Source organism: Pygocentrus nattereri, chromosome 4, assembly GCF_015220715.1.
Source record: "Pygocentrus nattereri isolate fPygNat1 chromosome 4, fPygNat1.pri, whole genome shotgun sequence".
NCBI classification, from domain to species: domain Eukaryota; kingdom Metazoa; phylum Chordata; class Actinopteri; order Characiformes; family Serrasalmidae; genus Pygocentrus; species Pygocentrus nattereri.
This window is the reverse complement of record NC_051214.1, coordinates 50,250,657-50,263,266: the sequence shown is the minus strand read 5'-3', so window position 1 is coordinate 50,263,266 and position 12,610 is coordinate 50,250,657. Positions and strand designations below refer to the sequence as shown.

The window sequence follows — 12,610 nt, the reverse complement described above, 5'->3', positions numbered from 1 at the left end:
CAGAGGATTTTAACATCATTCAGTGTGGAAAGGACAAAATGAGGTTCAAGAGAAAAACATTTCTGCTTGCTTGCTGTGCTATCGCTTGAATTCATTCCATGGCTTGGTGGATTTTGAGAGATAAGTTTTTGAAAAGTTTGCCCAGATGAAAGATTGTCATGGCTCTTGTCTGTTTGAGCAGTGAAAGTCATTGGTGAGTCATTCTGCATTATTACCAGGCATGTTATTCCTAGTGCCTGGAAGGCGATGTATTTCCCTGCTCTGATATGTTAGAGTTGATATGTATTTACAGACCACAATGATCATACACTGCTGGATAACTTTGGATTTGTAATGCCATGCTGTATAACCAGGCTGTGAGATCTAATGTCATTATCATATCACTCTTGTTCTCCACTTCTATTCCTGCATTATGCTAATTTGTGGACTTTTGATTTCTTTGATGGAATTCAGAAATGAGAAATGAAGTATCTGTAGTCATTCTAAGTTACATTTTGTATAGGTAGAATTCATAATATGGTTACTCCTTAAATTTTTAGGAGAATACTTGGAATGCTTTTGGAATACTTTGGAATATCCAATGGAGACACCATCAGTGCTTGTTTATTTATTTATTTATATTTAAATAAGCATATGGCATATAGAACCTTTTTGAAAATGGTCTGTCTATATGAGGTCAAGCTTATATACTATATAACTACAGAACCATATACAACACAAGAACAATTTCAGGATGCAATGTTCTGTGTGTTCATGGTTTTATACAGAAGCAATGTCTTTACCCAAGAACCATATTTCCTAGGCGAGTGGTAATAAAACATCAACCACAGGGCTCCTCAACACTGTGTGCTCCTCCCTGAACTCTGTTCTTCTTATACCAGTAACTGCAGGTTACCGTAGGTACAGCACTAACTGGGCTCCTATGAAATACAGTCTGTGACCTGATGCAACTTTAACAGTTTGGAGCTCAATAATCTTTATAAATGCTTGAATGTACCCGGACGTGTGTGTAATTGATTGCTTTACATGCAAAGCTGGATGTTGTTGGGGGGGGGGTGTGAAGAAAATATCCTTGAACCCTATTTAATAAAAGTTTTGTAACAATCATTAGGTTGGAAAATATTAAAAATAGAGTTATAAACACTAAACTGAGACAGACAGGCCTATAAGCATTTAACTGAGGCAGGCAGACAGGGACCGGAAAAAGCAGGCCCGATATTTCCATATATGGGATAGCATGAACTCTACTCTGGACACAAAGCAGAAAGGGTCAGAAAGAGTGAGAAACACTGCCTTTACAGTAGAAGTTAGCTGGGAATGGGAAGCCTAGCTGATAAGGGTTGGTAAGAACCGGTCTTTGAACCAAATTAATAGGAAAGTGTTACAAACCACGGACACAGGGAGGACAGGGAGGCCTGACAAAACAAGGCAGAAAACAAGAAATAAGAAATAAGGGTTCATAAGAACCTGCGATGGACTGGCGACCTGTCCAGGGTGTTTCCTGCCTTCCGCCCGAAGACTGCTGGGATAGTCTCCAGCACCCCCCCGCGACCCTGACGGAGAAGCGGCTTAGAAAATAGATGGATGGATGGATGGATGGATGGATGGGTTCATAAGAAGGCTAGAAAAAACAGTTCTACTAGTATCCAAGGTGATTTCAGGATGTATCAAAAATAGGTGTAGCGATGATCTCACCCCCGGGAGGGGTGATAAGGTCGCTCATCTTTGGGTATAAGATGTAATGTGTGTGTATTGTCTGCACATTTTGGCTTTTGAGGGTCATTTTGTCACATTGGAACTAATAAAGACGCCTTTTCTCTCCTTCCAGCCGAACCTGCGGCTGGAGTTTGGTTTTTCATCTGACTTTGACTTTTTACGAGACTGACTCTTCACTTTTCTTTAACTTTTGCAAGAACGCGTTTTCAATCTTTTTAACTCGCTACCCACTTTTTACATTAGAGAACAGATTAAAACCAAAACTTTGATTTAACTTTAATTAATTAGTAACGTTTTTCCACATCGTCGTGAACTTCAGAGCGGGGACAGGGAGCTGTTTGGTCCCGACAAAGTGTAGCAAAGAGATGAAATGCCGCCACGGCTGTCTGGCACCTACCTCATCGCTCAGATCGCAGGGGTATCCCGGCTTGTTCAAAGCTTCATATACTGAAAAGCACAATGTACTTTGCTTTGTTTAGATTGCTTTGCCTTAGCAAGAGTTATTATAGAATATTCTGCCACCAAATGAATTGCAGTCTGGAGCCCTGTGATGAATAGGACCATGCGCTCTGATATGTTTGATTTCCCAACTGTTTTGAGTAACTGATGTAATTTTCCTGTAAATTTTATTATTATTATTATTATTATTAATGTATTTATTTCTGTTCACAACCTGCCTGATTTTATTTGGCTGACAAAACATTAACAATGTACAGGTTCAATAAAATGCAAATTTTATTTCCAGTTATAAAAGAAAGTGGATGAAGAAGCCCCCCCATATAGACAGGAGAGGACAGTAACTGAGTACCTGAGTATCTGAGTAAATGTAATTGGTTTCTGTACTTTAGTATTTTTGGTGTATCTGTACTGAAGTTTCTCCGTTCTGGGCGACTTTTTCCTTTCACTCCACTACATTTCAGAGTCTAATATCCGACTTTTTCCTCCTACATTTTGAGAAATCTGTCGTTCCTTTTGGTTTCTGTGTGTATAAAAACGTAACATGTCAAAACGAAAGAAGCGCAAAGCCAGAGCACCAATCAGGGCCCAGCGGTCACTTTGTTTAGAGCTGGTTTTGACCTGTTGGTCATACCGACCCAGTGCAGCACGCGGTTCAACGTCAGCGCAGCAGCGTAAAACTTTGGGAGAGTCTGTTCAACATAAATGATGAACTAACCTAACTTTGTGTAAATAGAGCACAATATAGAAATATGTCCACATATGCAGTCGAGACTGACGCGGCTTTTTTCTGAATTTCTACAAACACCATTTCATTTTATAGTAAATGAGTTTGGGCTGGTTTATGTTTATGAACAGACGCCTACAGATCAACATAGTAAAGGAGCTCATCTGTGATCCTGAGTTTAAAGCCAGTTTTTATTCAACTTAAACTTGGAACTAAGTTGTAAATAAATCTGAAACTGAAACTTTGCTTGTGTGTAAAAAGTGATTTCAGAGCCACTCGGTTCTCCCTGATGGAAACTGTTTACCTTCAGTGTTTTGTGCTTCTGATCATTTTAATAGACGTCAGCGTCACTAATTAATGACGTTCTATTAAAAGACTGGTTTACCAAGAGAGACGCTGGAGGACTTTCACCTGAAATGAGTTCATGAAGCCAGTCTGGTTATAAAAATGATAACAGGACATCAGAGCCAGAATTACTCTTTTAGTACTTTTACTTTATACTTAAGTACATTTGAAGGTAAATACTTTAGTACTTTTACTCAAGTGGAGGTCTAAAGGGAGGAACTTTTAAGAGTGGAGCTAAATCGTACATATACATTACTGTAGCACGTACAAGATCATGATAGTGAAGCACAAACCTGAACACACTTAGAGAAAATAAACAGTAACAGCAGGCAGTTGTGGTTTCTAGAACAAAGCCTTAAATAATCTTGACGTGTCAATTATTAATCATTAATCATTTCTAGGCTGTTCTATTCTTTCATTTTTCAGAAAGTATTACTCAAGTACAACTTCATACACAGCCAGTTTGACTTTATTTGATTCTGTTTGTTGAAATGAAAGCGTTTCAATAGCATTTCAACAGTCATCTCGGTCTGCTGGTGTGGGTGGGACTTGGCTGCCTCTATGCAGTGGGATTGGTTATCTTGCCCATGAAGAGGATGCTCCTGGTGCTCTCCTCCACAATGAAGACCAGGAAGGGTCTGTTGAGGTTCACGGTGGGAGGGATTGAATAAGGTACCATCTCTGTGGTGATGGCAGCAGCAGCTTCTGTGCCCTTCTCATCAACTTTGAGGACGGCCTGATGGAGGACCTGTGGGGAAGTCATGAATCTGTGTGAGGTGAAGGATCTCTAGATCTGCAATGCATGTCACAAATGCATTGTACCTTCATCTAGGCTGCATTAAGTTTGCCTACAAGCTTATGATGAACATCTTTAGATTCCTCTACCTTGGAAGCCTTCAGGTTGGTCTCCTCACTGATCCCGGAGAAGTCTGCACTGTCTGAGAACGCACTGACTATTCCCATTTCCTCCAGAGTGTCCGCGAGTGAAAAGGAGGCAGAGATGGAGAACTTGGGCAGGAAGAGTTCCACATAACTGCACAGCAGAACAGAAGAATATTTCAAACTTCTTAAAAGTCACTTTATCACAGAACCATCATTTTGGGATTCTTGGCAACTAGACAAGTAATCTAAAGGTTAGAATTTGAAAATGACAGGATTTATTTTAATCTTGACTTACAAATGATCTACTCCTGAATGGTTGTCTGGCTCCCTGCACTACTTACTGGGAAGTGGTGGTGGGGGCACTGGAGCTTAGAACCTGCATGTTCTTAGCATGGTTTTATTAAAACAATGTGTTTGTTAAGATGCTACTCTAATAATTACATTACATTAAAAACTCAAGTGCTTCTCAAGTCTCTTCCCATTCGGTCCCCTCTAATGGCAAAGAACTCCTTATGGCATAAAACAAAAGCTCCTTATGAAGAGATTTTTGGGAGAGGTTTTGAGTGGTTAGAATCCCCCAGGTAAAACTGTTATGTGATAAATAATGAAGGCTCAGGTTCTCTACTAGAATTACAAGCCAACACAGAGACTATTTTTGCATCATGTATAGTGAAAAGCAGATGTCTCTTAACTGGCTACAGATGGCTTGAAGCAAAGCTATTGAATAAAATCAATGGCTCATGAAATACTTGGATTTCAACCCTTCAAAATTTCTCTTAGTAGGCAGCCTTTAATTACGCCTTTACTGCTGCTGCAATATTGCCAACTCTCAGAAGTGACTGTACAAGATTTGTAATGTTATATGATCAGAATCAGAATCCTTTATTGATCCCAGAGGGCAATTGCAGTTGTTACAGTTGCAACCATTTATGTAAAAGAATAAACACTTTAATAATTTAAAACAAAGAGAAATTTGCAATATGTACACAAGATTTAAGTACTTATGAATATAGTAAAGTGGCGGTGACCGTGATGATAAATATTAAACATCTAATACAAAGCAGTTCAATTATTGTCCCTCTGAATTATTGCACACAATTATTATTATTATTATTACACATATGAACAGTTTGGTATTGAGTTTTGTGCAGATGATCCACACTGTGAATCACACACTGAGGGAGGAGTTATAGAGTTTGATGGCCACAAGTAAGAATGACCTCCTGTGGTGCTCTGCGGTCATTTCGGTAGAGTGAGTCTTGCACTGAATGAGCTCCTGTGTCTCATCACCGTGTCGTAGAGTGGGTGGGAGCCATGTAGAGGGTGTCAGTGTTCTTAGCCCAGTCCAGTCCTCAGGTCCACCACCAGTTCCTTTGTCTTTGTCACATTGAGCACACCATGCGACAAAGTCCTTCACTGTTGCCCTGAACTCATCCTCTTCACCCCTGCTGATACATCCAACTATTGCAGAGTCATCAGAAAACTTCTGAAGGTGGCAAGTCTCTGTGCAGTAGCTGAAGTCCGTGGTGTAGAGGGTGAAGAGGAAGGGAGAGAGGACAGTACCTTGTGGAACTCCAGTGTTGCTGACCACTCTGTCCGACACACAGTGCTGCATACTGTGGTCTGCCTGTTAGGTAGTCAACAATCCAGGACACAAGGGGGGCATCTACCTGCATCACTGTGAGCTTATCACCCAGAAGACCAGGCCAGACGGTGTTAAATGCGCTGGAGAAGTCAAAAAACATGACCCTTACAGAGCTGGCTGGCTTATCCAGGTGAGCGTAGACTCGGTTGAGCAGGTAGATGATGGCGTCTTCAACTCCCAGGCGGGGCTGATAGGCAAACTGGAGGAGCTCCATAAAAGGCTAGACTATGGATTGGAGCTGATCCAACACGACCCTGTCCATGGTCTTCATGACATGAGATGTCAGTGCCACTGGCCTGTAGTCCTTGGTGTCACTGGGTTGCAGCGTCTTTGGAACAGGAACAATGCAGGACATCTTCCACATCATACTGACCCTCTGGAGACTCAGATGTTGAAGACATGTTGCAGTCCTCCACAAAGCTTAGGCTTTAAGCACCCTGGGGACCCCATCAGTAGCCTTGTTTGTGTGGAGTCTCTTCAGTTGTCTTCTCACCTGGTCAGCAGTGAAACTCACTGTAGAGGTGACAGTTGGGGAGAAGGGTGTAGGTGGGAGATGGCCCATCACAGGAGGGGGCAGGCTATCGGGAGTGGGAGTGGAATAGGCTGCTAAGGACCGGCAGCAGAGGAGTCAAGATGGGGGAGGACAGATTAAGAGACCCTTATTAATCCCACAATGGAGAAATTTCACCTTCGCATTTAACCCATTCATGAAGTGAAACACAACATACACTCACGCATACCCAGGCACAGGCACAGGCACAGGCACAGGCACAGGCACAGGCACAGGCACCCCAATCCGCAGCACCCGGGGAGCAGTTGGGAGTTAGGTGTCTCAGTCATGTGCTGTCAGCTCTGGGGATTGAACCAGTGACCTTCCAGTCATGAGGCTGGTTCCCTAACCTCCAGCCCATGACTGCCCCCAAGAGCCTGCAGTGTCAAATCTGTTAAAGAACAGATTTAGCTTGTTGGCCCCGTCTACGCTGTCCGCTACTCCTCTGTTGTTGCTGGACCTGAAGCTGGTGATGGTCCTCATTCCTTTCCAGACCTTCCTCATGTTGTTCTGCAGGAGTTTCCACTCCAGCTTTCTCCTATATTTGTCCTTCGCCTCCGTGATCACTGTCTTCAGTTCCCTTTGGATCGTTCTCACCTCCACCCTGTCTCCAGCTCTGAAGGCCCTCTTCTTCTTGTTGAGGAGAGCCTTAATGTCATTTGTTACCCAAAACTTGTTGTGTCCTTAACAGTAGCATACAGCAGGTCCCGTGTTCTTTCCTCTCTGGTGGGACAGTCCACATACTGAGTGAAGTTTGGTAGTGCCTTAGCCATATTGACGTGGTTAAAGTCGCCTGATATGGGAATAAAGGCACTCGGCTGTTGCGTTTGGAGACGCGCCATAGTTGAATAAATGAGGTCACACGCTGATGTCAGGATGGCAGAGGGGAGGATGTAAACAGTCACGATAATAGCATGTGAGTACTTGGGTGGCAAATAAAATGGCCCTGAGTCTAACAGCCAACAGCTCAATGTCCGGGCAACAGGTACGTTCCCTGGCCAGCCTGAACAGTCTGGAAGCCATCGATGGAAATGTTGTCGTCCAAGATAACCTGGTGTAGCCATTTATCTGAAAAGCACATTAAACTACACTCCCGGTACTCCCTCTGACTCCTGGCCAGTGCTGTCAGCTCGTCCATCTTAGCCAGCAACCTCACGTTGCCCATGACGACGGAGGGGAGACGCGGCTTATATCCCCTCTTCTCCATAAGCCTCCGCCATCTCCCCCTCACTTTCCCCGTGCGTTGGTTTATTCCCCATCCCCTGTGTGTCCGTCTACAAAGCTCTTCAGGGATGTTCATTGTCCTGGTCGCCATGCCGACCGGCTTCAGTGCGATCATTTGATCCCAGGTGTAAACAAAGCAGCCATGTTGCTGTGCAGCAGTGCACCAGGAGAGTGAAAGAAGCACTTTCACGGCGAAAAAACAGACCATATAAACAATCTATTAAAAAGATAAATAAAAGTTAAGAAGAAAAATGAAAAAACAAAAATGAGAGCTACTGTAACAGGCAGCATGCACACACGCCCATGCGCACTGTATATTTACTGCTTAGCTTGGTTTTTAGTGAACCTGTTGAGAACCTGTTGAAGCCTAACATAAAGCCTGAATATTACTGGAAAAGCCTGTTGGCCTGATAATAATCTCCTATGATGGTTGTTAAAAAACTATGTTACATCTTTATCCATAAAAATATTTGTTTTTTATTGTCTCTCTTATATAAGTACCCAAAAAAGTGAACAAATAAACATGCTAAATAAAACATACTGCTGAAAACAAACCAGTCAATTGCTCTTTTGCTACCATTCAAGCAAAGTTTAATGCTGCCGTTTCCACATTTTGTGTTATGCTGATGCCACACTGGTGTTAGAAGTGGGATCGTACCCCCATGCGGTCTGGAGAGGAATGGAGTTTCCCCAAACTCAAAGACAAATGGTGTAAAAGACTGAACCTGGCAGAGGATGGTAGAAGACAAAGCAGCACAGAGAGGGCAGGGGAACACATCCCATGACAGAACACATCCCACAGCAGAGAGTTGGGGCTCCAACACACACAAGCAGCACCCTCACATGTTTATGGTGTGTTGGTTAACGGAGGAAACAGAAAGCAGCTGTGGAAGTGTAGAAGCTGTAGCTTGTTCCCAATAGCATAAGAATGGACCCTGCAAGCTGTGAGGTGTTCTGCCACAAGTGGGGAGGAAGTCTGAGTTCTGAGTCTCTTCATTGCTGGAGAAGGATACAGCCCTGAGAGCCGGACTGGGGGCCTTTGATCTTTTGTATTATTTATTTTGATATGAATATTTCCAGTGTGCTTTTTTTTCAGTAAATGAATTCATGGATTCTAATGTAAACAAAACAAATTTACTCTTGCTTCCAGCATGTCATACCCAATACAATTTTCCAATAAACAACGATAACATGATTTCCTTCAAATATATAAGCAATAAATTGACAAGAAATAAAATAGGAAATGAATGTTACTTGTAGGAAGTTTCTTTGTAACGTTCTTACTGAAATTAAAAGGCTGGTGACTGAGGTTACCTTCCATGTAATTTGTCATGCCAGTACTCGAGGTGTTCCTTGTTGATGTTCTTCTCCAGCTCCTGCATTTTTCCCTCATCAGGTAGAACAATCATCATGGAAGTGTTGCCTTTGTAGGGGACCATGATGATCGAAGTGAAATTCTTCCAGTCCCTGTAATGCTCGTAATAGCTTTCTTTACTCATCATGTCCACCGTCACTGTGGTGTTCTCATCCACATGGAACTCGGCTTTTTTAGTGTATTTTATGTTAAAAGGCTTTTTCCATTTACCTAAGAGGGCAGAATTCAAGGCATGTTATCTTATAGTAAAACATGATATAATTGAGAAGGACATTGATTTCTGATGGAATGTTTAGGTGTCTACTGTACCTCTGAAATATATAAAGTTGATGAGCATCATCACAGTGTCTGGGTCCAGTTCCTTGACCATGTCAGTGATCATATCTTTGGTCTTCTTGGCGATGTACTTGTTGACTTCTTGCACAGCGACTTCAGGTTTGGAGAAGTCCACACTGAAGGCCTCTCCTTGGTAGTAATGCTGAGCATCCTTTAGAAACTTGTCTAGAGGTTTGAAGCCTTCTCGGACGGCTACAGCACTTCCTGCCTCCAGCAGCATGGTGTCCTGGCTGTGGCTCAGCATGTGAAGAAGGTGCTCATAACCTTCATTGACCTGATCAGGAGTGAGAGGGCTGTAGCCCAGGGTGCTGAAGATCTGTGAGTGGGTTTCACCTTTGGCTCCCAGGGCCAGCATGGACAGAGCCATGGAGATGCTCAGTGGAGAGAAGAAGATGTTCTTGCCTTGGTATTCTGGATGGGCGGCCAGCTTCTTGTAGAGGGAGAAGGTAAAGTCAGCATTGTGAGGGGCGAGTCTGCGGGACAAGTCGTCATCTCCATCGTGGCTGGGGTGAGGTTCATCCTTGCCATGGTGGAGATGTTTGTCGTGATGTGCTGAATGGTCCTCATGATCATGTGGGGCCGCCAAGGACACCATCAGCAGGAGGGAAACCAGGAGGCAGAAAGAGATCTTTCCACACATTTTATCTCCTGGACAGAGAGAAACACACTTATACTGTATTTGAACAATAGAGCAGGTTGAGGCTGTATTTTGGTACCAGATGCATCTTTACAGACTACAATGCAATGTAAACTTCTTTGCCTGTATGATTCCATAAAAATAACAATAACAATACTATCATCACTTTAGATGAAGGTAAAAATGCCATGAGTGAGAACAGCATTGCAGTAATCAGGTTGGGGCAGAAGGACTAGCCAGTAAGGTGATGTTCAAGTTTTCCACATTGGCACTAGTAAAATATGCTTTAGCTTGTAATGCATGCTCTTAAATATATGTATTATAATAGCAAAGTTCAATTGAATTACATTACAAAAATCAAGAACGTGATAACTTTGTTTTCTAAACTTTGTTCATCTCAGTGTTCACAGCAGTGATTAAGAAATATTCAATAAAAACTTTTTTTTTCTCAAAATGTTAGCTTTACAGGAGAAGAGAAGCATGCTTTTAAAATGTAAGTGTAATTGTATAATTTCAAGTAATTTTATTTACTATTTTACTATTTATTTACTATAGAAATTTACTATTTCTGCTTGACCAATACAAAGGAATGCAGATTAAATGATACAGAAAAATAAAATGAAAATGAAAAGTTTTTGATTTTTCTGGACAGTGATGATATGCTATGCTTTATATTTTTGTTGTTTCATATTTGATTCATTTGGTTCAAAGTCATAACATTCTTTTCTGTGCCACTGAGTTCAAAAGATTAAGGTCAAATTAAAAAATCCAGATCTAACACTGGCCTTAACATCTCAAGTACCTATTTACATGCTATGGAAAATGTAAAGTGCTGTTAATATAATGTAAGTTTAATGTAATATATTTTATATGTTTGTTGTTATTGTTTAGTGAAATAAGGCTACTTACATGCAAGGAACTCTCAGCACGACATCGACTGAAGTGGAGAAACTAATTGAAATCCTTTAAATATTAACCCATTCTAAACCCCAATGCCCAAACATCCACCCCCACCCTACACCCCCACTCTCCACCCCTTATCGTAAATCCAACACTACTGTTTACTCATGGACTTCGAACAGTGATATAACATGTAACAGTTGCACAAAGTACGACATCTTCATAATTGTAATAATAATAATTTGTGTAGTATGTGTTTATTAGCTGAGAAAAGTGTTAATATTTGAATAAACAAAATGTATAGAATATAAATGTATTATATATATATATATATATATATATATATATATATTATTATCTCTCCATGGATCACCACCTTATCGTGGTGGAGAGGTTTGCGTGCTTGAATGATCCTAGGAGCTATGTTGTCTGGAGCAAAAGCTCCTGCTAGGGTCTCCCATGGCAAACTGGTCCTAGGTGACAGGTCAGACAAAATGTGATCCATAATAACCCCTATGAAGACACAAAAACAGGACTTGTGTACCCTGCGCGGAACAGGGTTACCGGGGCACCACCCTGGAGCCAGGCCTGGGGGAGGGGCTCGCCAGCGAGCTTCTGGTGGCCGGGCATTTACTCATGGTGCTCGGCTGGGCCCAGCCTGAAGGAGATACATGAGTCCCCCCTCCCATCGACCCACCACCAATGGGAGGGGCAGTAATAGGGGTTCGGTGCGTTGTGGATCGGGCAGTGTCCGAAGGCGTGGGCCTTGGCGTTCTGATCCTCGGTTGCTGAAACTGGCTTTTGGAACTTGGAACGTTACCTCACTGGCGGGGAAGGAGCCTGAGTTGGTGCGCAAGGTTGAGAGATACCGGCTAGATATAGTCCAATCTCCTTGAGAGGGGCTGGACTTTATCCTTTTCTGGAGTTGCCCATGGTGAGAGGCGGCGGGCAGGTGTGGGCTTTCTCATAGCCCCTCGACTTGGTGCCTGTATGTTGGGGTTTTCTCCGGTGGACGAGAGGGTAGCTTCCCTACGCCTTCGGGTTGGGGAACCAGTCCTGACTGCTGTCTGTGCTTATGCACCGAACAGCAGTTCAGAGTACCCAGCCTTACTGGGGGGTCCTTGGGAAGGGTGCTTGAAAGTGCTCCTCCTGGAGACTCTATTGTCCTACTGGGGGACTTTAACGCTCACGTGGGCAATGACAGTGAGACCTGGAGGGGTGTGATTGGGAGGAATGGCCTCTCTGATCTGAACCCGAGTGGTGTTCAGTTTTTGGACTTCTATGCATACCACAGTTTGTCCATCACGAACACCATGTTTGAACACAAGGATGTCCATATGTGCACATGGCACCAGGACACCCTAGGCCGCAGTTCAATGATTGACTTTGTAGTTGTGTCATCGGACTTGCGGCCATGTGTTTTGGACACTCAGGTAAAGAGAGGAGCTGAGCTGTCAACTGATCACCACCTAGTGGTGAGTTGGATCAGGTGGTGGGGGAAGATGCCGGTCAGACTAGGCAAACCCAAACGTATAATGAGGGTTTGCTAGGAACGTCTAGCAGAAGAACCTGTCAGATTGATCTTCAACTCACACCTCCATCAGAACTTTGACCAGATATCGGGGGAGGTGGGGGACATTGACTCAGAATGGGCCATGTTCCATTCCTCCATTGTTGAAGCGGCTAACTGTAGCTGTGGTCGCAAGGTAGTTGGTGCCTGTCGGGGCGGTAGGTGAGAGATGCCGTCAAGCTGAAGAAGGAGTCCTACCGGGCATGGTTGGCCTGTGGGACACCAGAGGCAGCTGGCAGGTATTGAC

At 43.1% G+C, this 12,610-nt stretch overlaps 1 protein-coding gene across 1 annotated transcript; it reads right to left on the bottom strand.

Annotated features, from left to right (window-relative positions):
- Positions 1-3,695: 3,695 nt before the first annotated feature.
- On the bottom strand, positions 3,696-10,871 carry LOC119263215 (alpha-1-antitrypsin homolog). Its single transcript, XM_037537695.1, has 5 exons — positions 10,803-10,871; positions 9,230-9,904; positions 8,860-9,130; positions 4,130-4,277; positions 3,696-3,992 (listed from the first exon to the last, which is right to left on the bottom strand). Exons 2-5 carry the CDS (start codon positions 9,894-9,896, stop codon positions 3,804-3,806), a joined length of 1,275 nt encoding a protein of 424 aa, XP_037393592.1. The 5' UTR covers positions 9,897-9,904; positions 10,803-10,871; the 3' UTR covers positions 3,696-3,803.
- Positions 10,872-12,610: the final 1,739 nt, after the last annotated feature.